Consider the following 24,777-nt stretch of genomic DNA (forward strand, 5'->3'; position numbering starts at 1 on the left):
AATAAGTCTCCATTAAGGCTCATACTTTACCCTTAACCGTGGTATTTTTACAACTTTTGGTTGTATACATATATTTACTTATTTATTTCACATAGTTATATTTTAGTTATAGTAAGTTAAATTAGTCTTGATATGTGTGGAGTCTGTATACTGTATTGTCTTGGCATTTCCTCTCGGAACTGGTCTCGTGACGCTTTTGCTGCGCGACAGCCTCGAAGACATGATGACGAGAGTTGCTCTCATCTGTTAGCTCTTGAAGCCAAATGAGACGTTTCACCTTTACGTTTGGCGTTATACGGACACAAAAGTCGTCCTCATCGATTGTTTGCTGAATATAAACCGTCGCGTTGAGGTTTTTCGACCGAGGAGGCGTCATTGGGTGCTCTCCAGTCTCCCGATAGTCCCACACACCTGCCTTCATTCAATGAAGTGTTAGCATCACACTTAGCATCTGGATTTTTTTTCACAAAAAAAGGCACACCGTCGACACGCTTCAGCATCCTCCGGACACACTTTTATACAACATCGGTGACCAAACGGTAAGGGTGCACCTCTGCCGCGTAGCTATGCCTCACAGGGGTTACGGCACGACTCAAAAAAATTATATATATATATAAATGCTAACCAGATAGCATCGCCGGCGTTGCTAACGACAACATGGCTAACATGCCGCAAAAAATAAAAATAAATGAGCAAGTGGACGTAAGTAATCAGGCGACACCCCCGCCCCCACTGCTTTTTTTCCGTGATATGCCGCCGCTGTTGCTTTATCTGGTACTTCTCATGGATTAAAAATGTGGTTTACATCGAAGCTTCTCTTGGCTAATATTAGCCTGCTGACGAATTCTGAAGTATTTCTTTATGATATCCCAGTTCGAGCACAAATGTTGTTCATTTGTTATTTTTGACTGAATGTGTAAACATCAGGGCTTCTCAAGCTTTTTGGTACCGGGGTAAATTCAATTTTAATCCTGCCCCCACCTAAACATCAGTGCCCTGTGTACCCCTAAATAGCATTGAATTAATTATTTGATTTGATTTTTTAAAACCACTTTGAATATTCCCGACCTGTGTAATATAACGCAACCCAACTCAATTATATAGGACTAAATTCAATATTTATCCACCGTCACTTCTTTCTTCCTTATTTCTTTCTTTCTTTTTTGCTCGTTCCTCCCTTGATACCATTCTTCAATATATCATGGCTGTAAATTTCCCCAGTGTGGGACGAATAAAGGATATCTTATCTTATCATTCTTTAAACCCTCCCTTGCTTCGTTGCTCCATCATTCCTTCCACAATTCTTTCTTTCCTTCCATCCAACTTCCATGCCTATATCTATCCTTCCCTGCTTCCCTCCATTCTTCTTTAGTCCTTCCATACTTTTTTCCCTCCACGCTCCCTTTTTCCATCTTTCCTTTCACTCTCCTGTCATTTCCTTTCATCATTTCTTACTTCAATCAAATTTTCTTCTTCTCGCTCCTTTTTTGAGCAGCACATGTAGAGCGATTTCAAATGGCCACATGGAGATGTCTTTTTTCCTTTGTTTTTTCTTTATTTGTAAAAATCTATCACACGGTTGTTTGATTTCTCTGAATAAAAATGTTTGTGCCGGCCTGTTGAAAAACACATTTTAAAAATCCAGTCAATCAATCTATCAATCTCACTTCCTTCCTTCTCTTTGTCTTTTCGGTCCTATGAATATGAGTAGATGAATATATTAGTACAATAAAATACAAAAAGGCAACATACAAAATCAACTAATTCTGCAACAATTTTCCATCAAAAAATGTATATATTGTTTTGAACTTTCTGCTTGCCTTTTGGTTTTTACTTGATTGTTTTTGTGTGTAGGTGACGCGCTGGCGCAGGTTGCGGGGTGTCCGTGGATAATGCGAGACAGTGGGGGTAGCCTGACCCAGAACCGCTGGCAGGGAGATCTGGGTCTGACTGCTGTGGGCCAGGAAGACACAGGAGGAGGTAATTTTTTAGGTGCTAATTTTGATTGATTAGGTGTCAGGACAATCTGGTCTGGCACATCAATGGCCGCTTTGTTGTCGAGAAGTATCTTTTTTTTAATCTGTTGCAAGGGGATGTTGTCACCCTAGAAAAATCCAATGTAGAATGACTTGAGGTAATGTTGCTATACTGATACAAACATGATATTGTTTGTGAATGTATGGTACACATTTGAGTGCTGTTTTCCCTGAAAAGTTTATACAAAAATGGATGAGTCGTGTGCAACAAACCTTAAATTTGCTGGCATTTTTAAAAGAATTTTGCATCATTCACTGGATAATATTGAAAGTGCAAATTGATCAACCATGCAGCATGCCATTCTTTTTTTTTCTTTTTTTTCTTTTTTTTTTTTTTTTAAATATGAATGTTTATGTTTGCCGATAGGTGGGATTCCTGGAGACCACCTCATTGTCCCAGTGTCCGACCATAGCATTCCCAGCCCCATGCATCTCCGCCTGGGTCAGAAAGAAAGGGTGTGGAGCGGTGAGGATGACGTAGATGAGGACGCGATGGGCCAGATCAACGCCGAGGATGCTGACGATGAATTTGAGGGCGGCTGCTGGGAGGAGGATGAGGAGGAAGAAGTAGAAGAAGATGAGGATGAAGAGCAGGCAGCTGTGGTGGACTGGGACATGGCAGACTTTCCCCCCCAGTCCACCCAGCATTACCAACACTCAAACTTTGGAGTGTCACAAAAGGATGAAGATGTGAGGACGGAGGAAGACACACCGGCACCAATCCCCCTGATTGGAACAAGACGGCAGACGTCGGAGTCCCACTTACACAGATTCTGGGCTCTGCAGCGTACCCGGTCCCGGCGCCATCGCCGATTCCATGGCGTCCTTGGTTCTCGACTGAGCCAGCACTGGAAGAATTGGCGGCTACGGGCCCAGCGGGTATACTCCCTCGGCCTCCGCTGGGGCTTGAAAGGACAGATGTACAATTGTTACAGCAAGCCAAGGAGGATAAAAGGCTATCGTCCATCGCTGTACACTGACGATGATATCAGCGACGACGAGAGATTCACAGAGGCTGGTAGAGGTACTGAAATCCGCTGAATTAACCTGACCTGCTGCAAATCCCACAACTGTCTCGGATGGGTCACATTGCAACAAATAAAATCAGACTACCATAAGTCATTGCGGTGGTTAATACAAGACTACCTGAACTCCCCCAAGAGTTGTACTAGTTGAAAAGACTTGTGTAAAATTGCCCAGAATTTGGACAAAGACCAAATGAAAATGTTTGTCAACTCCTTTGTGCAGATAAACAGAGGAGCAGCTGCTCACCAGACAGGTACGGGGACCGAAGCAGACGGGAAGTGGAGGAAAAACAAGCAGAGCCGGCGCTTTCTGAAGAGCACGTGAGCTGTGTAACAGGTCAGCGTCTGTTACCTCTTGCGCCGTTGACCCGTGTTTACGCCTATTTTGCTCCAGCCACGCAGCATCCCGCAATCTGATAAATCTGGTGTCTACTTGTCATGGCACAGGCATTCTGGAAGAATCCCTGCAGAAATACGGCAGTTTGATCCCAATCCACGTCGAAGACATCGTGGAGCGGCTTCAGGACATCTTCAGTGAGAACTTTGCGCAGCCACACAGGTTGGACGCACTCCGTAAACGTGTTGTTTGTTGTCCCATGTAATCTTAAGGATTCTCTGTCACCGTCTCTACCTGGATGCTGTTTAGGAAAACCATGGTCCAACATTTGATACAATCCTTCCAGCGTTCCTCGGGATCAGCTCTGGCCAAAACCTTCAGAGTCAACTACAAACGTCACGTTCTTACCATGGATGACCTCGGCACTCTCTATGGACAGAACTGGCTCAATGACCAGGTATGACCACAAGCAATAAACCTTCGGCCTGAAAAGTCACTCAAGTAAAGTTTATTCAAGTAACTCAAAGATGACAATTCAGGACCCTGCCAGGGGCATTAAAGCCCCACACAACTTAGCTCCGAAAATCATTGGGACACCAAAATCCCTCCACCACAGTGAGGTGACGGCTCATTGAGGGGCCAAGACTTTAAGCATTTAATTCTATTTGCATCTCAGATCATTTTTCCCAATTGAAATAAATGGAAATCTATTCAAGTGCCCCCAAAACACCATATTTGTAATGTGTTAGTTAATGAGCGAAATAGCACTCCAGTTTTGTATGTAAACTTACAGTACATAAATCAGCATGTAGAATCTAAAGTGGGTATTGAACTGCTCATTCAAGTGTATGCGCCATGGCCGCTAGGGGGCAATATAATGTAGGCATCCTACGCAGAGATTTGATGATGAAACACAGAATAAGTTATTTTTGGTCGGGAAACAAGGATGGCTGTGGGCATGTGTATATATGATTAACCCTAGCCTGACCATTAACTTGCTCATTTATAGTTGATTTCCCCCGACAGAAGTTTGTAATTTTTGTTCTTTGCTTGTTTTGTTCAGATTATGAACATGTATGGCGACCTGGTCATGGATTCAGTTCCAGAGAAGGTGAGCACAGACCAATTCAAACCTCTGAGGTTTCCACCAGGATTTCGTTATGGTGTGTCACAAGGTGATCTCTGTTTTTCTCTCCTCGCTTTAGGTTCACTTTTTCAACAGCTTTTTCTACGACAAGCTAAGGACAAAAGGCTACGAAGGAGTCAAACGATGGACGAAAAATGTAAGGGTACGCTATTTAAACAGTGAAACCAGATGCCTTGTGTACATTTATGGCTCCCTTCCTGCCAGGTGGATATCTTCCAGAAGGATCTGCTGTTGATCCCCATCCACCTGGAGGTTCACTGGTCGCTAGTCAGTGTGGACATTCCCCGGAGAGCCATCACATACTTCGACTCCCAGCGGACACTCAACAGACGCTGCCCCAAGGTGGCGCACAAAAGCCAATATTTTGCTCAACGAAAATTAGACGCCGCAGTGTCTGCTCTGCTATACAAAAAAACGTAACATAGCATTCGTAAGCGTTTTGCACATGAAACTCTCCCGCTGCCTGACCCCAAATTTGTCTGTGTGCTTCCCCCCCTCCCAGCACATTTATAAGTATCTGCAAGCGGAGGCCATCAAAAAAGACCAGCAAGAGTTTTTGACCGGCTGGAAAGGCTTTTTCAAAATGGTGAGACACTTGATCGTTTTTTTTTATACACCTAAACCGATTGGTTTATGCGACGCTTCAGTCGCTCTGCTGTGTGTTACTCAGACTGCAAGGCCTGTGTATTTTCAGAAGGTGGGCCGACAGAACAATGACAGCGACTGCGGGGCGTTTGTGTTACAGGTAAGTCCATGATGGTTCCCCCAAATATTCAGCAGTTTCCATCATATTTACGTGTAGTCAATATTTAGGTTTAGGTCAAAATTCTCGTTTCTGAAGCATTCTGAATAACCTGTTTAAATGTGTGAGCGCACAGAGTTACTCCCGCATTTTAGTATCCCGATTAAAATGGCCACAGGTGGACAACATTCATACAAATAGATGTAATTTCCGCTTGTTCCCTTCTACGGCACTCACCGCCGGAATAAAGCAGAAGTTTCCTCCTCACTTCTAAAGTGGGCTGCATCTCTTGAGTTTTGCCATGATTATTTACCTCTGCTTGTGTAACTATGGCGAGCTGCGCACCTGACATACGGACTCATACTCATATATACAATGTGTGTCGATATACACAGCTTGTCAATTTTGGAGGAGAGACAAAAATAATGTGAAAATGCTGCAGAGAATTACATGTATTCAAGTTAGGCTCACTCAGCGAGTAGCAATGTAAAACTGCTGCCGGTGGTTTCACTTCTCGCTACACCAAGTAGCATCGCTGCACATACAAGTAGTTACTGTGCTCCAAAGACAGAGTCCTTCCGATATAGAGCATTTGCACAACACAAATTGTTGTCCTGTTTAAAGGCGTTTTTATGATATTCGGGTTAGAAAAGGGGCAACCCAGGGGTCTTACTCAGGTTTTTGCATGAACGTACAAGCACAACATGTTTGCATGCATATTTGAGGATTGAGAGAAAGAAATTTCATCTATGCTGCATGTCATATGTAAGCATATTTGACAATAGGCCTTTAACTCATTCAGTACCAGCCAATTCTGGACCAAGTCTGAAAAGACGTTTAAAAAACATCTTTGGGAGTCAATGAGCTAATAACTCGAATACTACCAATATTCGGTTTTAAAAGAGCTATTGGAGCATGTTAACATGTTCACTATCCTGATGTCTCATTCCAAGGAACGAGTAGCCACTTACACAGATGAACAGCGCGGTAGAATGCAAACCATCCGTTCACATTTTTACAGAGAAATCGCACCAAAATTTTGGAGCTGAAAAAGCCTTTTGGGTTAAAGCGGCTTTAACAAACCAGTATCAGTTTTAATACATTGGTACCATCACCGCGGAAGCTTAATTTTTGCATCTTCTCCATGCTTGTGCGTGTTTTCATTTTGAGTTGGTGTGCTTGACTGTTAATCCCCTTTAATAAATAGCTCAGAATCATCTTTATTGGCCAAGTATGTAGAACACACAAGGAATTTGTCTCCGGTAGTACACGCTGCACTAGTATCATCATTAAACAAGGACATGACAAATTAGTATGGACACTCCTCGTAGATCATCGCAACCATCTTGCGGATTCTTCAGTGGAAGCTATTCATGTAGATAACCCCCCAAAAAGTTCTCACTTTCTTTGCTAAATCATGTCGGGGTGTACAAAGTGCATCCGTGAATTCCACTCCCCACCTCTCCCCCACAATCACTTCCTTGCGTATTTGAAGCTCATGCATCAAGGCACCACTGTAAATGCAAGAAGTTTCTTGCTGAAGGAACATATGTGCCACCCAGCGTTCGGAGGCAGGCAGTTTAGCCAAGTTGGACTGACTACTTGTCTGTTTTTGCTTTCCACCACCACAACTGTGTACAGTACTGCAAGTGTCTGGCCCTGGGGCAGCCGTTCAGCTTTGGTCAGCAGGACATGCCTCGCCTGCGGAGGCAAATGTACAAAGAACTTTGTCACTGTAAGCTCACCGTGTGAATCCCACCCCTACCGTATCCACACCAGCCACAGAAAGATGGAGGGGGCCGGGGGGAGCGCCCCAGACAGAACACTCATCATTGATCGTCGCGACCATCTTGTGGATTCTTCAGTGGAAGCTATTCATGTAGATAACCCCCCAAAAAAGTTCACTTCCTTTGCTAAATCATGTCAGAGTGTACAAAATGGCCAATGGTTCATCCTCATACCAGTTATATTGATAGAGCAGGGGCTGGGAACCATTTTGTAATCAGCCCTGCAAGCATTTACTGCCCGTAACATATAACAAATTTCTGTCTTACTTTTTATAAAGTTTGAATTTATTCAAAAGGTTCCCCAGGCCTGTGCTGACAGCTCAGCTGCAGTTTCCAACACTTTTTATTTTATTTTTTGCCATGTGACGTGTCCTTTATTGCGGTAATTTACTTTGCATTTATCTGTTTTTTTAAAAAAGTACCTGCGTTCATGTCAAATGTACTGCTATGCTTTGACAACTATTAACACAGGAGGAATACTTTATTATTGAGGGGCAAGAATAAATTGGCTATTTTTTTTTCAGTCAAGCAAGTATTCTCCGTAAAATGTTTTGTAACAAAATATGTTTAGCCCCTGCTATCACCTCCTTAAATTTGTGATTCAAATGAGTTGACTGTTTTATATATCTTCTACAATGCATAATGGTTGCTAGAAATAAAATATAAAAAAAAACGGCTTATGGATATTTGTCTGTTTCTGTAGTGGAAGTAAACCAATATAAGTCACTTCTCGTATCAGGACAATGCACTGGAGTGTGTGATTTAGCTGAGTTTTTTTTCTCTTCCCTCCCCCGACACTGGGATGCGCCATTTGAGGTGGAACTTTACCCAAATGAGGACGAGCACGATAGAGAATGGACGCACGTGTGCCACAAGCAAAACTGGCCCATGAGTCACAAGTGACATCATAGAGTTTGTTTTTCAACACTGGCCAACGCAGAACTTTTGCTGTTAGGTGTACAGGTGCTTCTGGAAGCACAGATACCTCCTATTGGTGAAAGGATCATCGGAACAATGAATCTAGTCAGTGTTGTTGTCTGCGGCCTGAGAAGAGACAGACATCTAGAGATAACGCATCAAATACAGTAGATGAATAGGAAATAGTATGTAGGTTTCGGTTAATTGTTAAAAAAGGGGGTGAGGCGAATACGCTTTGGACTCCTGTGCGCTTCTCTTATACAACATACAAACTGACTGAACAAAAACGCCAATGTATCAAAGATATAAATCATGATTATTTATGCCATTCTGAGAATAAGACTACAAATCGATTCTTGGCGCGTAGGAGAAAGTGGAGCTATTTTTTAACGCCTCGCTAAAGGAAATTACGTCAATTACACAGCTTCTGGCCCACCCATTTACCTCTGACGTATATTTGGACCAATCACAAGCCGCTGTAGGCGGGACTACCTGTAAATGACGGCGGCCTGTTTCAATGAGAAAGCTTAGTTGTGCAGTCGACGTATATAAGAAAAATTCCCCGTAGTTTCTTTCTTTGAGATAATGTCGGCTAACAACGATGATAGGTAAGGACTTTTCGTCTGACGAAGCGAGTTGAACGGACTTGCAAGACTAGATTTTCCTCAATAAGTGTCACAAACGTCTCCCCTCATATGTGTATTCTCGTATTATATATTTCGTATTTTGCGAAAATCGTCTTGTTAAACGTAATATGGTTATGAGTTTGTTGGGGCCTATTAAGGGCACAAATAAACCTCACGAAATGTGCCGGTTTTCGCCACTTCGATGTTCGCTTGTTTCAATTTGCGATTTTCCGATTGTTTGACCTGTTAGCTGTTTATTCTCTAGTGCTTTAAGCACGTATTGTACTTGTATTGGGCTACCGCTTAGGCGTTAGCTGAAACTAATATCGCCGGGTGGTGTAGCATGTGACTGGTTGTGCCTTTCGCGGTAGGTTAGGCCTCCTGCTGAACAACTTCATAATCCGCAATCACTGTCGTGCTATAAACGGGTTCAACGGAAAATCGTTGTGAAATTGCCACGTGTACTTCGTCGCCCGTTGACTCGGAGGTCTGATGTGATTCAAGGAAATATTTTTGGCTTTTTCGCTGGGTGACGGTGGCACATGTTGGTGGCGGACACGCCTGTGGTAACAATGCCGGAAGAGTAGGCCGCATTCCGCCGATCGTGAGGAAAATTACACCTTGTTCCTTTTGTTTATGCGGGGTGGTATAGTGGGATTTTTATTTTATTTTGGGGGGATGATTGCTGACTCGGCAGCACCGACGGTGATGCTGAAGCCACACGAAAATGCAAGAAGGGTGTGCTCGAAAGAAAAGTTAGCGCCGAGATGTTAAACAATGAGATTTTCTTGTTCTTTTGGCACAACTCGACTAATTGTAATTTATGGCCGAGTTATGCGGTGTGTAGCTAAATTCTAGGGCTTTAGCAAGGACGCGGTTGATTCTGGTAGCATGTCTCTTCTCTACCACGGAGCCACCATCTTGAACGGGAGAAGCTAAAATGGCGGACTTGTTTAAATGGACGCGTGTGATGTCCTTCCTCAAGTTGCCCCTTTTAATAAATGGTTGATTAGACGTGTAAAGAGATCTTTACACTTTTAAGAAAGCAGTGAGATCTTATTAAAGTTGTTGTCTCTCCACCATTAAGCGTGTAAAGAGACTTTACACCTTTATGAAAACGGTGACATGTCAATAAAAGTTGTCTGTCCACAGAGACAATGGCCCAGAAGGCATGGAGCCAGATGGTGTCATTGAGGTAAGTTTCAACTTGAGCGTCAGGTGATCCAGACATCAGTTTTGACCTGTAACACTTTTTTTACTCGCCCTACCTGCAGAGCAACTGGAACGATATTGTGGACAGTTTTGATGACATGAACCTGCGTGAGGAGTTGCTTCGGGGAATTTACGCCTATGGTTTCGAGAAGCCTTCTGCCATCCAACAGAGAGCTATTCTTCCTTGTATCAAGGGTGAGTTTTTAGACTGACTTCTCCCAAAACGTTTTTATAAGAATAATGGGGTCGAACATCATACATCTTCCTGTCTCTTATTGTGCTTCAGGTTATGACGTGATTGCCCAGGCCCAGTCGGGCACCGGAAAAACTGCCACCTTTGCGATTTCCATCCTTCAACAGGTTGATGTGACGCTGAAAGGTACCCAGGCTTTGGTCTTGGCCCCCACCAGGGAGCTGGCTCAACAGGTAAAGCCTTTGGTTAGGTCACACGAGCACCAGGTTGACCGCAGTTGTTAAAATGTCATTCCCATCTGTGCTTTGAATCAGATCCAGAAAGTGGTGCTGTCTCTTGGCGACTACATGGGCGCCAGTTGCCACGCTTGCATCGGCGGCACTAACATCCGCAACGAGTCCCAGAAGCTGCAGGCAGAGTCCCCGCACATTGTGGTGGGGACCCCCGGTCGTGTCTTTGACATGTTGAACCGCAAGAACATCTGTAAGTAGGCCAACGCTGCATAATTGTAGCAAAAAAACAATTAAGCATCTTGTTCAATGGATGTTTCTTTTTGTCAAGTCAACAGTATTGATAGGGCACTCTCAAACAGCCATCGCTGCATACAAAGTGCTGTACATGGAGCAATTTAACATGCACAATAAACAGTAAGACAAATCGGTAATAAAGGCGGTAGAAAGCACCAAACGGTAAACTCGAGAACAAATCGAAGTCATGCTGAGTCGAATGCCAAAGAATACAAGTGAGTTTTGAGAAGGGCTCTGAAGATGGGCAGCGAGGAGGCTTTTTGTATTTTTTTTCCCATTTCCTCAAATATTGGTCTATCATCCAGTACGGCCGCGCATCTCTTTTGCAGTGTCATCCTCTTGGAAACAAAACTGACCGCTGTTTAAGGCTTTGATATTCTGTGTTGTGGATTAATGTCAGCGTTGTGAGCGAAATGGCCCACTTGAGAAAAGCTTGTCACTTTGTCAGCAATTGAAGTACATGAGCAACTTGCTGTATGGTGATGAAACCCATGCGTGTCAACTGACTCCGGAAGCCTCCTGGTGTGTTGCAACTCTGGATGGCGTTTTGTCATCCAGAGTTCGTGGCTTGCCAGGGATCCTGAGATGTGATCACACTCACACTTCTGAATACAGCTTAACCCAAATTGCAGTTTATTGTCGCATTGATGTCAACGGCAGGACATGGGATTGATTTTATTTATTTATATTTTTAGCTTCTAAATACATCAAAATGTTTGTCCTGGACGAGGCTGATGAGATGTTGAGCCGAGGCTTCAAGGACCAGATTTACGAGATCTTCCGAAAACTGTCCGGCACCATACAGGTCAGATTGCTTCAGGGCTTGGTTTGCGAACTGCGCTACTTTAGTTACTTTTCTGTCTTCACAGTGTTATGCTGATTTTATTCTTTAGGTTGTCCTGCTGTCGGCCACCATGCCGACTGATGTGTTGGAGGTCACCAAGAAGTTCATGCGCGATCCTATTCGCATCCTGGTCAAAAGAGAGGAGCTGACCCTTGAGGGTATCCGCCAGTTCTACGTCAATGTGGAGAAAGAGGTAGGTGTGGTGGCTGGTGTGAGGTGCTGGGAACGCAGGCTCCTGAATGACCCTTGTACTCTATTCCAGGAGTGGAAGCTGGACACTCTGTGCGATCTGTACGAGACCCTGACCATCACCCAGGCCGTCATCTTCATCAACACACGGAGGAAAGTGGACTGGCTCACCGAGAAGATGCAGTCCAGGGACTTCACCGTTTCAGCCATGGTGAAGCCTCCTCGGCCTCCAAATTGTTTGCCTTCTATGGCCACTGGCTCGTGTCGCCTGTCAGGGTCGTAACGGCATTGGTGTTTGTGTTGCAGCATGGTGACATGGACCAGAAAGAGCGGGACTTGATCATGAGGGAGTTCCGTTCTGGCTCCAGTCGCGTCCTCATCACCACTGACCTGCTGGTACGTGCCTTCATTTTGCAGACACAACCGCAAGTAAAATTGGGCGTGTCATCAATTTGCAGCACCTTTCCCAAAATCGCCGCCTTAGATGTATTGTATTCCCCGTGCCTCACTTAACTGCATGGTGTTCAAGCGAAACCAGTTCTGTCAACAGTTGAGTCATGGCACAAGAGTTAAAAACATGCCCAGGGTTCCCTCTCCTCCCAGCTGTTGTGTTGGTGAAGGACTGAAATTTCCTTGGTAGAGAAATTGCCGTCCGCCCTCCACTGTGCCCGGGCTTTTGTCCTGGATCGACAACTAATTGGCAGACGACAGCCCCGCGTGGTGTTCATGGAACAAATATTGAACGATATCCCGGCTGACAACTAGCCCATGTGTCTCTTACAGGCTCGCGGCATTGACGTGCAGCAGGTCTCTCTCGTCATCAACTACGACCTGCCGACCAACAGGGAAAATTACATCCACCGGTAAGTCGAGCTGTCCCAATCTTTAAATTAATAAGCAAACAAAAACAAAGGTGAGAGGAACTATCAAGGGCCCTTGCAGCCCTGGCAACATTGGGGAACTGAGACATTGAAATCAAGTCAGATTAGATGTTCAATTATGACTTATGGCTACCATAAAAAGCCAAATTTGAAAGGAACTTAAAATTTTGATTTTTAAAAAATTAATAACTGTTTGTAGAGAGGACATTAAGCCTTTTATTTTTTAACCGCACAGCTATCTCACCAAATAATGGTTATTTAGCCAAGCGTGAAGTATGGGCCGAGTTTCATGTATTTTGGCGAATGTTAAGACCAACAGAATGTGTGTCAGACAGAATAAAGTTTTGCCGTTTTATTAAATACGAGATTTTTTGTCTGTATGTGGCGGTGCCATTTTGCTTTCATCATTTGATGACTTTTTTTTTTTTTTTTTGCGACGAGTTTGCAAAGTTGGATTTTTCGTCCATGTTCGGGCCCCCAGAAATGCTGTTCTTTTTTGTTGTGGGTGGATAATTCTACAAAAACAAACGGGCCCTTGCAGCTATCGTTGCTCAGGGCCTAAAATTACACCCCAACCCACCCTATTAACCACCTTCCTTTGCCTCGCCATCAGGATTGGTCGTGGTGGTCGTTTTGGCAGAAAGGGAGTCGCCATCAACATGGTGACCCACGACGACAAGCGCGTCCTGCGGGACATCGAGACCTTCTACAACACCACCATTGAGGAGATGCCAATGAATGTGGCTGATCTTTTCTAAACAAAAGAAGAAGAAAAAACTTGAGAGAAAAGCGAGCAAGATCCATCCGACCTCGTTCCTCCCCCCCCCCCCCACATCTCCAGTTTTAAAAAGAAACAAGGAAAAAAAAGTCCAACTTGTGATAAATTCACATTGATGAACTTGACCAGTTTCCCACTGGGGAAGGAAGACTGCAGCCTTGATTCCTTCCCCCCCTCCCAAATCAGTTCTTGACATGACCGAAACTCCTTTGCCAAAATAGTCTCACTGAAATTGAATTTAATGCAAACATTCCAACCTTTTCTTTCTTGTGCTAATTTTCATCAAAATGACATTTTTAACCCGCACCCCTCCAAAAAGCACAATTGTTGTGACAGCATCCCAGAACAAGGACTACACGCTAACATTAAGTAGCAGCATCAATGAGGCCACCTCTTGAAGCATTTGGTGTGAAAAGAAACAAAAATGCAAACAGTGTTAAGGCAACCTCCAGTGTACCTAATTTGAGTCTAGCTCTTTGGGGAATTAGGCTTGCATAGGGCATGTTCAATAAAAAGATCTGTACAGTCAAATCAACTTTAACTGTTTGGAGCCTTTTAACTGCTGTTTCCAAATCAAGAGCAACCCCCCAAAAAGTGGAAATACAATCGTTATATTTTACAGTTGCTCTAGCAGCATCCTTACTTGTTCCCTTTTTGGCCATTGGGTGGAAGATGGCTGCCATATGGAAGTTTACGGTGAGTTCAGTTCATGGCGGGTTATTTTCTCCCTGGGTCTTCATGCATTATGGTTGAGACTGCCCCCCCTTCAATCACCTGCCCGTTCCACTTTGTAGTTAGTGTTTTTTTTTTTAAAGTGTTGCATTCATTTTCTATTCAGACGGTGGCCACTTTGTGTGATCTACCTCAACAAAAATGTGTGGGTGGGTGGAATGTTTGCTGTTCTTTAAGGACCAAACTTGCAGTTCAGAGATTCCACAGCCTCTTTAAACTCTGAAAACTTGCCTGGTGGGGTATCTTGTTTGGAGGTGTATGGTGTTTTTTTATTTTGTTTTGGGAAATGAAAAATAAATTGTTAACCTTTTCAGACAGAAGCAGTGTATCAAAATTTTCTACATTGGATTCTGTATAGTATTTATTTTTAATGGTCTTTAAGAAAATAAAGGTGTCTCCTTTATATCAGTGGAATCTGAGTTGTTGAGTGGAAGTGTAAAAATAAATTAAATGGTCTGTTGACCTTAGCTCGCAGACCCAGAGCTGAAAGAGGCAACGTCACAACTCCTTTGCTTGACCAATCGCGTTTCGAGGACACTCCCTGCTTTTAGCTTTGTCAAATGTCCGTGGGGAAAAAAGTGTTGCGTTCCCTGAAGCTGATTGGCGGGCAACCCGGAAACATGATCATTGCCCGAAACGTTTACAGATGAAATCACGCGTATAGTAATTCGTTCTAAAGGATGACAATGTCAATACATTCTGTCACAGACTGAACAAAGTGACGACCCAATTTAAGCCTGCATTTTACTAGGTGCTATTTGAAACAACCGGCTTTATTTTGCCACTCATGGGCGTCAATGTGGGCGGCCCGGTAGTCCAGTGGTTAGCACGTCGGCTTCACAGTGCAGAGGTACCGGGTTCGATTCCAGCTCCAGCCTCCCTGTGTGGAGTTTGCATGTTCTCCCCGGGCCTGCGTGGGTTTTCTCCGGGTGCTCCGGTTTCCTCCCACATTCCAAAAACATGCGTGGCAGGCTGATTGAACAGTCTAAATTGTCCCTAGGTGTGAGTGTGAGTTCGAATGGTTGTTCGTTTCTGTGTGCCCTGCGATTGGCTGGCAACCGATTCAGGGTGTCCCCCGCCTACTGCCCGAAGACAACTGGGATAGGCTCCAGCACCCCCCGCGACCCTAGTGAGGATCAAGCGGCTCCGAAGATGAATGAATGAATGAATGAATGGGCGTCAATGTCCCGTCTTCATTCAAAATGTATAACGGGTGAGAACCAGTTCGACTTTACATTTTATAACTCTGCCAAATGTGACAAATGTGTGAATTATGCCTACCGTTATTTCTATTCAGTCAAAATACAGCCTGCAAGATAAGTGTCGGACGGTCGGGTTCTTTCTAGCTTTAAAATATGTCGCTAATGAATTATTCTGCAGAAGGAAAGTTGATCCACAAGGGGGCGCGAGTTTCCCGTGCAATCGCCAACGACTCCCACAAGAGTGATGAGTGGCTTCACCCAAATGTTTACCTTTTACACTTGTTTGACATACAACGTAAAATGGCATGACTACAAATTCTCACTTTTTCGCGAGGTTCGCTGCGCCATAGTACCGAACGTGAGTAGTTCATTTGTTTTTGTCCTACTAAAACTTACATTATATTTTGCCTGTTTCTGCCTTCTTTTCAGAGCACCACCATGAGTGTGAGCTATGAAACGACGAATGACTTTGTTTTAGTCTCATTATACAGTGGTAGTTTTATTTCAATCCGTCCTTATTGTACAATAGTAGTCTTGTACGTGTCTTATACTGTACATGAGTCTATTTCGTTAACTGTAGTGTTATTTCTCCTTTTAGGAATGGTGAGCACTTTTCATTCATTTCAATCTTCTACAACACAACCTTTTACCTTTCATTTTAGACATTTGTAAGGCCATGCTGCAACTTGCCATATGGAATGGTGAGTAATTTTACTTAATTTTAGTGTTATGATTGCTGCAATTTCCTGCCTCAATCGGTCACCACCACACGAAATAAACGCACTGTCGTTCTAGGTGGCCCCTTCTTCTTCCAGAGGCATTTTGGGAGCTACACCCCACGCACGCCCATCCCCCCTACTGGCCCATCACACACACCCCTGTCACCCCCTGTTGGGCGCTGGGTGGGGGGGATTATGCGGAGTGGGAGGCTCGTAAAAGGTCTGCCAGGCTCTTTCTGTTGTGTGACGGATGGTTGGGAGGCTGAACGGGGCCTGCTTTGCATGAGAAGAGGAGCCAGCAGAGGGGAGAATAGAGGCCTATTCAAGGAGGCCTGTCACCCTCAAATCACCCACCCCCCACACACACACACACACTCTGCTGCCCCCTCCACCCTTCCTCATCCATCCCTTCATCCTTTTCATCCCTCCTCCATTTCGGTCTCCATCATCACAACCATCCTTACTTATTGATTTCATCCCCACTTCATTTCTGTTCCTTCACATTTCCCCTCCTTTCCATCAACATCCCCCACCGCTGTCCCCTCAAAATCATCCTATAAGTTCCGTAACGTGGGAGTCAGGAGTCACCCTATTAATGCAAAAGCAAGTCATGTGACCCCGCATCCATATTTAAGGAACTGGGAGAATTTTGAACTTCTTTTATTGGTTTTATTTGTTTGTTTTTGCAGCATACTGTCAAGTTGCGACACCATGGGTCAGAAAAAGCATTCTTCACACTTTCGAGAGAGTCACAATAGTACTAACACAACATTAGATGGGTATTTCATCTTTGATTAGTTTCATGTATTTAAACATATTTTCCATGTATTGTTGAGATTTTAATATATGAATTATGAGTTATATAAAGTTAAATGTATTTGTCTTCATTGACATATTTCTACTTACCATTTGTTCAGTAATTTGTACAGATTATTTGTTTTTGTTTTATTTGTAACTACATATGATTTTATCTTGGTGTATTTGCAATTATTTTAGCTTATTTTATTTTCATTTCATATGTATTTTCATTTATTTGTTTGGGTTTTTATCTTTGCATGCGTTTGCCACGATGAGGTAAGCTCTAGTAGTGGTCATTTTTGGCAGAGGATAAAGAATATACGCTTGTGAGTTTTGTATGATATTGTGTTTCTCTATGTGTTTGTGAAATATCAATTTCTATGCTATCCGATAGCCTGTCAATTGTGTTTTCAGTTATGAGTAAGTGTTCAGATAACTGAGGCATTCTTAAGACGGTGAGTAATTCTCATCATTTGATATTTAGTTTTAGAGTCAAATTGAAAGTGTGAGTGCAAATGGAGAGATGGAATTTTGGATAAATTGTTGACAATTTGCCAAACGGCGACTGCCACCAAAAAGCACTCGCATCATAAGCGTGAGCTCGCATGTCAAAGCAAAAAATAATCAAAATAAATTGGCCTTATGATCGCTTGTATCTCAAGGTTCCTCTGGATATGGTGAAGATAGAATATTCTTTGATTTTTCTGTATTACAGCCCTTGTAAGAAAAAGTTTGGACATCCTTGTCTGTCCACATGCTACTTTAAAAAAAATGCTTCCCTTCTCCCAACCTTGCCATCAGGTCTGTCGACATTGTTTTCCAGTTCAAAGAAAATCTTGTTGATGTTAGTTATGAAAGAATGACGGACTGTTTTTTTTAAAAAGTGGAACTTGTGCAACTCTCACCTCGTGTTTCCCTTATTAAGATACTGGCTCGCTCGCCTTTCGCCCTAAAACGTCTTTGAGATGCAAATAGTCGCACTCACTCCTGATTGGTCGGCTGCAGGCCGGCTGGAGAAAGGAACTGAGCGGGAGGCGAGGGAGGGGGGTGTGCAAGTTGGGTTTGAATCGGGAGAGTGCGCTCGAACAACAAGTGCTTCAGAATAACAAGTTGCGGCGAAGAGAGACAAGTATTTTGTTTATTTATGTATTTATTTTTCTCTTCGAAGCGCTTCTGCTTAAAAAAAACAGGACAAAATAAAGTGCATGTTTTTATTTTGACGGACTTGAAGAAAACGGCCGTTCGGTACGCGTCGAGGCTAATTAGTTAATTCGGTTCACCCGGTGCTCCCGCGCAAGTTGCGGGAACACCAGGTGGACTTTGCCGGCCAGGTGCACGGCGACTCCGCGAGAAGCGAAAAAAAAAACTCGGCGTTGCATTCGAACCTTCAGCTTGAGCGTGGAGCATGTACAGCATGATGGAACACGAGTTGAAGCCCGGCGGGCAGCCGGTGCACCACGCGGCGCAGGGGATGTCACCGGCCCCTCCGGGCAGCATGACTCCGGGCAATGGCCTGCCTCACCCGGGCTCCAAAAGCGCCCTGCAGGCCCCCGGCGGGGGCGACCCCATGGACAAAGTCAAGCGACCCATGAACGCCTTCATGGTGTGGTCCCGCGGCCAAAGGCGCAAGATGGCCCAAGAGAACCCCAAAATGCACAACTCCGAGATCAGTAAGCGTCTGGGCGCCGAGTGGAAGCTGTTGAGCGACGCCGAGAAGCGGCCGTTCATCGATGAGGCCAAGCGGCTGCGGGCCGTGCACATGAAGGAGTACCCGGACTACAAGTACAAGCCCCGGCGCAAGAGCAAACCAGCGCTCAAGAAGGACGCGGTGCAGGTGCCCAAGTACCCGCTGGCCGCCGGCAACTTACTCGTGACGCAAGGGCAGGGAGCCAGCCCCAGGATGGAGAGCTACGCCTGGGGGCCCGCAGGCGGCTACCCGGGCATGCAGGGCGAGGCGCTCAGCTACACGCAGCAGCTGCACCGGTACGACCTGTCGGCCCTCCAGTACCCCCCCGCCATGACCGCCGCCCAGACTTACATGAACGGAAACAACTCGTACAGGTGAGCTCACCACTAACTTCATAGTATGCACAAGGCTCTTTTGAAAGAGCGCCAATGTTGGGGAAAAATGGCTCTTTGGCGCGTGATATAAAAAAAAAAAAGTTTTTCATAAACACAAATCACGAAATGTTACAGGGCATGAAAATGCCTGCATGCATTTGTTTTAGTTTTTATCGAAGCAAAGACTTAAACCATACATTAGTTTCAAGATATATATCAACCAAAAAAAGCTAAGACTGAAAAAACGGTCAGCTAAACTCAAAGACTAGTTGATGATTTTTAATGTATACAAATACGTGTTAAAGTGACTGTTTTATATAGACATGTCTGACTTTATAGCATACTTTCAGTAACATGTTGTCTTTCAATCCGTTTTTTTAACACTTAACATTTTGTCCTTAAGATCATTTTTTCAAATCTTCAAAAAAAAAAAATCACCTACAGTGCCAAGTCTTGAATGACGGTTAATGCACATTACATGAAATGTGAGAAATATTACATTTTTAGAGTCAAAATAAATATGCCGCAGAAGCGCTCATATTCAATTTAGCACCCGTTTGGAGCCTCTATAGAGAAGCTGTCCCACCAAATATTTGGCAAGCAATTTGAAACTTTTTCCAATAATTTTTTTTTTTTGGTTTGAATTATTTTTAAAACTGTCAATGCACATACGAGGCAAGTGTGTCCTCTTACTTGTTCTGAATGCACCACATTCATCCTGGCACCGTGTCTGGAATGTTGATCAGGAATAATCGATGATGCGTGTGTGTGTGGTCTGGTTACCCACAATGCATCAGTGCTATCTCAACGCCTTACCCCTAATAGACGCCTGCTACTCTCTGCAGTTGAGTAAATGTCTATTGTAACATATACAAATATCAAAAATGCATTTGTGCACGTAAAGACGTTTGCCCATAAATGCCTCATGAGGCATCAGATTCACTCTGCAATGGCGTGAATAAATACAAAGTATTTATGATAGAAAACATGGATGTATCTTTATCGAAAGCCACCTTTGCGTAAAATAAAAAAAAAACTACTTGCTACAGTTGAGCAAATTCATTTATTAATGCCGTGCCCTATATAAAAGCTCTTTAAGTTGCTGGGTCAAAAATAACATTTTGGTCATATTTTGGACCGACCCAGTAATTGGGTCAATTTTACCCTAACTTTCTGGATTGTTTTGAATAAAACAACCAATTTTTTAGAAAACAACCTGAAGTTTGATCATGTTTGTTTTTTTGGTACATCATTTTTTGTTTTTTTGAGTCAGCAGTTTTATGGTTGAACTTTCTGCAGCTGACTAAACGTTATGAGTACCTCTTATTGGTTGAGAAATCTATTCCACATGAATAAATATTTTGTGTAGCTGTTTCTGCTGTTAAGTGTATCAATTTTAAAATGCACATTGATGTTAACACTTCAAACATTTCTGCGCAAAACTAGACTCCACCCAATAAAAGTTTTGCCCTTAATATATGCTTGCGACCCTGTATAGAGAAATGCTAATTTTTAAATCAAACTGTATAAAATACTAACAGGTAAAACGCCATAGACGGGCTAACAGAATGAGCATGCTGCAGCTTTGACACAAGGAGCAGCAATGCATACAAACAGAGCATGCACACTTATTTAAAATGTGATCTTGTTTTGTTTTTTTGCCGCTGCTAACTCTTGTCACCAAAATCCCTCGCAGCCCGATGTCGTACAGCAGCAGCCCCCAGCAGCCCAGCCCGGTCCCCATGTCCATGGTGAAAGCAGAACCCATGTCCCACTCGCCCCCGACACCCACCCATCACCGGGGCCCCCTGCAGGGTGACCTGCGGGATATGATCAGCATGTACATCCCGGGGGGCGGTGATGGCAACGACCCGGCGGGGGGAGCTGCTCCCAGGGGCTACGGCGGCGTCCAGCAGCACTACCTCACCGGCACCGTACCCCTAACACACATCTAGTTGAACGGCACGGGACAATCTGCACTCACAGCCAATGCCGCTCCTTCGGGTGTATTCATTCTGCATTGTACATTGTTTTTAATACTCTTTTAGTTTTTCTCTTTTTAAAAAAATACAAATTAGATGAGTTTGCAAATGCTGCATTTTGAGTAGCTTTATGTCACGGGCGGTGAAGCACTTTTCTCGCCACCCCTCGCCCCCTACGCCTGTTTTAGATTTCATGTGTAAAGACGATGTATCCTGCTAATTTTGCTGTTCAACCTCGCCTATGTACCCACTGAGTCGCTTTCCAAACCAGTCACGCCCAACCGCGCTGGAATTTTACTTTACTTTTGACTTTTTTTCCACGCAAGTGAAATTTGATCACTTGGTTGTGAATCATTGTTGTAAACCCAACAAGCATGTTTTTTTTTTTAAGTTGGTTCCCCTCAAACCAGTGGCTACCATAAACACATGCATGTTTGTATATACTGTACAGTACGTAGATGCTGCTATGGACCTAAATTTGGTTTACATCTCCATCCATTACTAATGATAGTATTGGCCCGAATATAAGACGGCCCTGATTATAAGACAAACCCCTCTTTTTCAAGACTCAAGTTTGAAAAAAAGAATTTTTATACAGAAAATAATTACAATACATCTGAAACAAATGATTATAACTATATATTTGAGAGAAAAAGCATGTTATTTTGCCTGATTCAAACCTTAATATCCGAACATTTAAATATGTAAACTAAAGTGCAATCACATTTGTAAATGAATGGCTTCTGATGTTTGAAATGTACTAGATAACTTCTCAGCTGCCGGTTAACCTGGCCGATCTTCGACCCACTTTTCTCCAGATTGCCGCGACGTTTCTCCATTTTCTGTTATCTCTTATCTTATTCTCTTTTCTTTCTCACCGCTATTTTTTTGTTTTTCTTCTTCGTGCTACCGTTATTTTTATTCTTCGTGACAGAGGTTCGCTTTGGCCTGGGGAGTCAAGTTCAACATTCGCTTCAATATCTGGCGCCATCTAGCGTGGTAAATGGGTAAAATGTCTCGACCCCGAATATAAGACGACCTTATTTCAATGCAAAAAACTTGTCTTGTCTTATATTTGGGCCAATACAGTACTGTACATATATATTTTTTAAATGTCATGTGTGAATGTTTACATTTTAACATATTTTTTTATCCTTTCTGTAGAAGCCACTCTGCGGTTTAGTTATTGTATCTAGAACTCTTGTAAATAATGTACACATTTTCGACTCTTATACTAAGAGTCTTAATGCTTTTTTTGATTAAAAAAATCTTTATGGCTTTCATGACTATTAATAAAAAGAAAAAGTCACTGTGTCTTCATTCATATACTTGGTTATATGTTCATAGGCATATTTGTGTGGCTTAGTGTGTTTACATGTAGTCTGGAGCAAAACATTTAGTGAAAAATGTATGTCATGTGCAGTTGAAAAATGTACAGTAAGGTGTTTAAAAAAAACGTGTTTTATAAAATGCTTATGAGTAGCAACGTTTTTAAAAACTGGGAAGGAAGGCATTTTTTGAAACATTTTTTTAGTGTTGGGTGGTAAGGGCCCAGTCAGCATAGGTATCTGGCCCGGATTCGGCATGAAGCTGGCACAGCTGGCCTTGAGTCGGCAGTGGCATAATGCATGTGTGCCGAATACTGCCCAGAAGAGGCAAAGGAGGCACTGGCTTGACTCTGGCAAACCAGATGAGGACCAGTTGTGGAGTGAAGTATTTGGGCCAGAAATCAATTTACAACTCCGGCTTGTATATGGCTAGCCAGTATTGAGCCACCCTTAAATGCAGTTTCAGATATATTTTTTCAACACAGAGCCTTGTTTTACAATTGCACACCGATGCGGAATTCCATTCCACACACGCACACACACACGCGCGCGCGCGTGAGGTTCAATCAGGACCGCAGGATAATTTATAAATGGAAAAAAATGCACAAAAGACACAGAATTAATATTTTTAACAAGGAGCAATTCATTAAGTATCCACTAGGGGACACTATTTTCACCAGAGAAGACAACAGCAACCTTCGTCCGTCACTGAGACAGACCCATGACAGCAGACGCTATCAATAGCACGCTTTTACACATTTAATAGCACTCGCCTTAGTTTGTAAGGTGTAGGCAGGGATTACATTTAGATTTTATATGCACGTGTAAATGATTTAAAACTTACTTTCTTTATAAATCTTGTTTAATCATAAAGTGCATTACTATATTTTTCAATACCAATTACTTGTTAAAGTTCGTACAATCAGTGGGATCAGTTGCAATGCATATATGTGAAAGATAAATTGCACATTTGTTGAAGGAAATGTAAGGTGGTTCATGAAATGTTTTGTAAAAGATACGTTCATTAAATTACATTTTCCAAATGTTCTTGTGCTTCTTTATACCAAAACAAAGGAAAGACGTAATGTTTTGGTTGTTTACAGCAAAGCATGGGATCATTTTAATGGTCCGGCCCACTTGACATCTACCAAGACCGTATGTGGCCCACCATGTGAAATGAGTTTGACACCAGTGATGTATAGTAAGAAGTTTTTAGCCGCAAAAAAACAACCATTTACAGAAAGGTGTTTTTAGCCGGAAAAAAATGACCATGTATACAGTAAGGCGTTTTTAGCCGAAAAAAACGACCATTTATAGTAAGGCGTTTTTAGCCGGAAAAAACCCACCATGTCAAGTAAGCCGTTTTTAGACTAAAAAAGAACGACCACGTATAGAAAGGCGTTTTTAGCCGAAAAAAATGACCATGTATACAGTAAGGCGTTTTTAGCCGAAAAAAATGACCATGTGTAGTAAGGCGTTTTTAGCCGAAAAAAACCCCGACCATGTCTAGTAAGGCGTTTTTAGCCGAAAAAAATGACCATGTGTAGTAAGGCGTTTTTAGCTGAAAAAAACGAACATGTATACTAAGTCGTTTTTAGCCGAAAAAAAGGACCATAAATAGTAAGGTGTTTTTAGCCGGAAAAAAATGACCATGTATACAGTAAGGCGTTTTTAGCCGAAAAAAACGACCATTTATAGTAAGGCGTTTTTAGCCGGAAAAAACCCACCATGTCAAGTAAGCCGTTTTTAGACGAAAAAGAACGACCACGTATAGAAAGGCGTTTTTAGACGAAAAAAATGACCATGTAGACAGTAAGGCGTTTTTAGCCGAAAAAAATGACCATGTGTAGTAAGGCGTTTTTAGCCGAAACCCCCCCCGACCATGTCTAGTAAGGTGTTTTTAGCCGAAAAAAATGACCATGTGTAGTAAGGCGTTTTCAGCCGTAAAAAAACGACCGTGTACAGTAAGGAGTTTTTAGCCGAAAAAAAAGACCATGTATAGTAAGGCGTTTTTGGCCGAAAAAAACCCGAACATGTATAGTAAGGCGTTTTTAGCGGAAAAAAAGACCATGTATCGTAAGGCAATTTTAGCCGTAAAAAAACGACCGTGTACAGTAAGGAGTTTTTAGCCGAAAAAAAAGACCATGTATAGTAAGGCGTTTTTGGCCGAAAAAAACCCGAACATGTATAGTAAGGCGTTTTTAGCGGAAAAAAAGACCATGTATCGTAAGGCAATTTTAGCCGTAAAAAAACGACCGTGTACAGTAAGGAGTTTTTAGCCGAAAAAAAACGACCACTTATAGTAAGGTGTTTTTAGCCGAAAAAACGGTTTAAAAACGTGATGTAAGGTGTTTTACAACAAATTATATAGTTAACTAAAGGCGTTATGATGAAATTTTAAGGAAAGGTAATAGTTTCCATGGTCTTATGTGAAAAGCCTGACAAAACGTTTTTTTTCTCTTCCTTTTAAGCCTTTATGGGGTCGTCTTATTTTTTTGTAAAAAAATCTGCACCACGGCTGTCCACGTCACTCGCCACAAGACGGCGCCAACCTCCACCGGAAACTGAAGGGCGCTGCCGAGATCAGTTACTTCTCGTCACGCCCATTCCCGGAAGTGGCGCCGTTTTTTGAACTTTCTTTTTTTAAACAGTCTTTATTGAAGCCGTTTTTGAACTGGTGTGAGGCTTGAGCAGTGGTTCTTAACCTTTTTAG

The 24,777-nt window shown here is 43.0% G+C and overlaps 3 protein-coding genes, 1 long non-coding RNA gene and 1 other non-coding gene across 6 annotated transcripts; 4 read left to right on the top strand and 1 right to left on the bottom strand.

Moving 5' to 3' along the window:
• The first annotated feature begins 178 nt into the window (after positions 1-178).
• On the top strand, positions 179-7,174 carry senp3b (SUMO specific peptidase 3b). Of its 2 annotated transcripts, none has more exons than XM_052078295.1 (12): positions 179-539; positions 1,855-1,980; positions 2,404-3,060; positions 3,285-3,398; positions 3,509-3,620; positions 3,708-3,855; positions 4,462-4,509; positions 4,604-4,681; positions 4,750-4,887; positions 5,048-5,131; positions 5,216-5,290; positions 6,929-7,174. In XM_052078295.1, the coding sequence occupies exons 2-12, from the start codon at positions 1,893-1,895 to the stop codon at positions 7,037-7,039; spliced, it is 1,653 nt and encodes a 550-aa protein (XP_051934255.1). In that variant the 5' UTR covers positions 179-539; positions 1,855-1,892; the 3' UTR covers positions 7,040-7,174. The 2 variants fall into 2 exon arrangements, with proteins under 2 accessions (XP_051934255.1, XP_051934350.1); XM_052078390.1 differs by having other exon boundaries at positions 180-539; positions 5,240-5,290.
• Positions 7,175-8,478: 1,304 nt separating this feature from the next.
• On the top strand, positions 8,479-14,377 carry LOC127611330 (eukaryotic initiation factor 4A-I-like). The gene is made up of 11 exons (XM_052081816.1): positions 8,479-8,600; positions 9,771-9,813; positions 9,893-10,025; positions 10,117-10,256; positions 10,338-10,506; positions 11,246-11,355; positions 11,444-11,587; positions 11,657-11,794; positions 11,890-11,979; positions 12,367-12,446; positions 13,078-14,377. The coding sequence occupies exons 1-11, from the start codon at positions 8,578-8,580 to the stop codon at positions 13,220-13,222; spliced, it is 1,215 nt and encodes a 404-aa protein (XP_051937776.1). The 5' UTR covers positions 8,479-8,577; the 3' UTR covers positions 13,223-14,377.
• LOC127587638 (small nucleolar RNA SNORD10) lies at positions 11,024-11,164 on the top strand. The gene has a single exon (XR_007958816.1). It is a non-coding gene; the product is annotated as a small nucleolar RNA SNORD10 (small nucleolar RNA).
• Positions 14,378-17,730: 3,353 nt separating the features above from the next.
• LOC127611337 (transcription factor Sox-19a-like) lies at positions 17,731-21,287 on the top strand. Its single transcript, XM_052081825.1, has 2 exons — positions 17,731-18,754; positions 20,451-21,287. Exons 1-2 carry the CDS (start codon positions 18,099-18,101, stop codon positions 20,707-20,709), a joined length of 915 nt encoding a protein of 304 aa, XP_051937785.1. The 5' UTR covers positions 17,731-18,098; the 3' UTR covers positions 20,710-21,287.
• Positions 21,112-23,027, bottom strand: LOC127611341 (uncharacterized). Its single transcript, XR_007965295.1, has 2 exons — positions 22,909-23,027; positions 21,112-22,412 (listed from the first exon to the last, which is right to left on the bottom strand). It is a non-coding gene; the product is annotated as an uncharacterized LOC127611341 (long non-coding RNA).
• Positions 23,028-24,777: the final 1,750 nt, after the last annotated feature.

Source organism: Hippocampus zosterae, chromosome 1 (genome assembly GCF_025434085.1).
Source record: "Hippocampus zosterae strain Florida chromosome 1, ASM2543408v3, whole genome shotgun sequence".
NCBI lineage: Eukaryota > Metazoa > Chordata > Actinopteri > Syngnathiformes > Syngnathidae > Hippocampus > Hippocampus zosterae.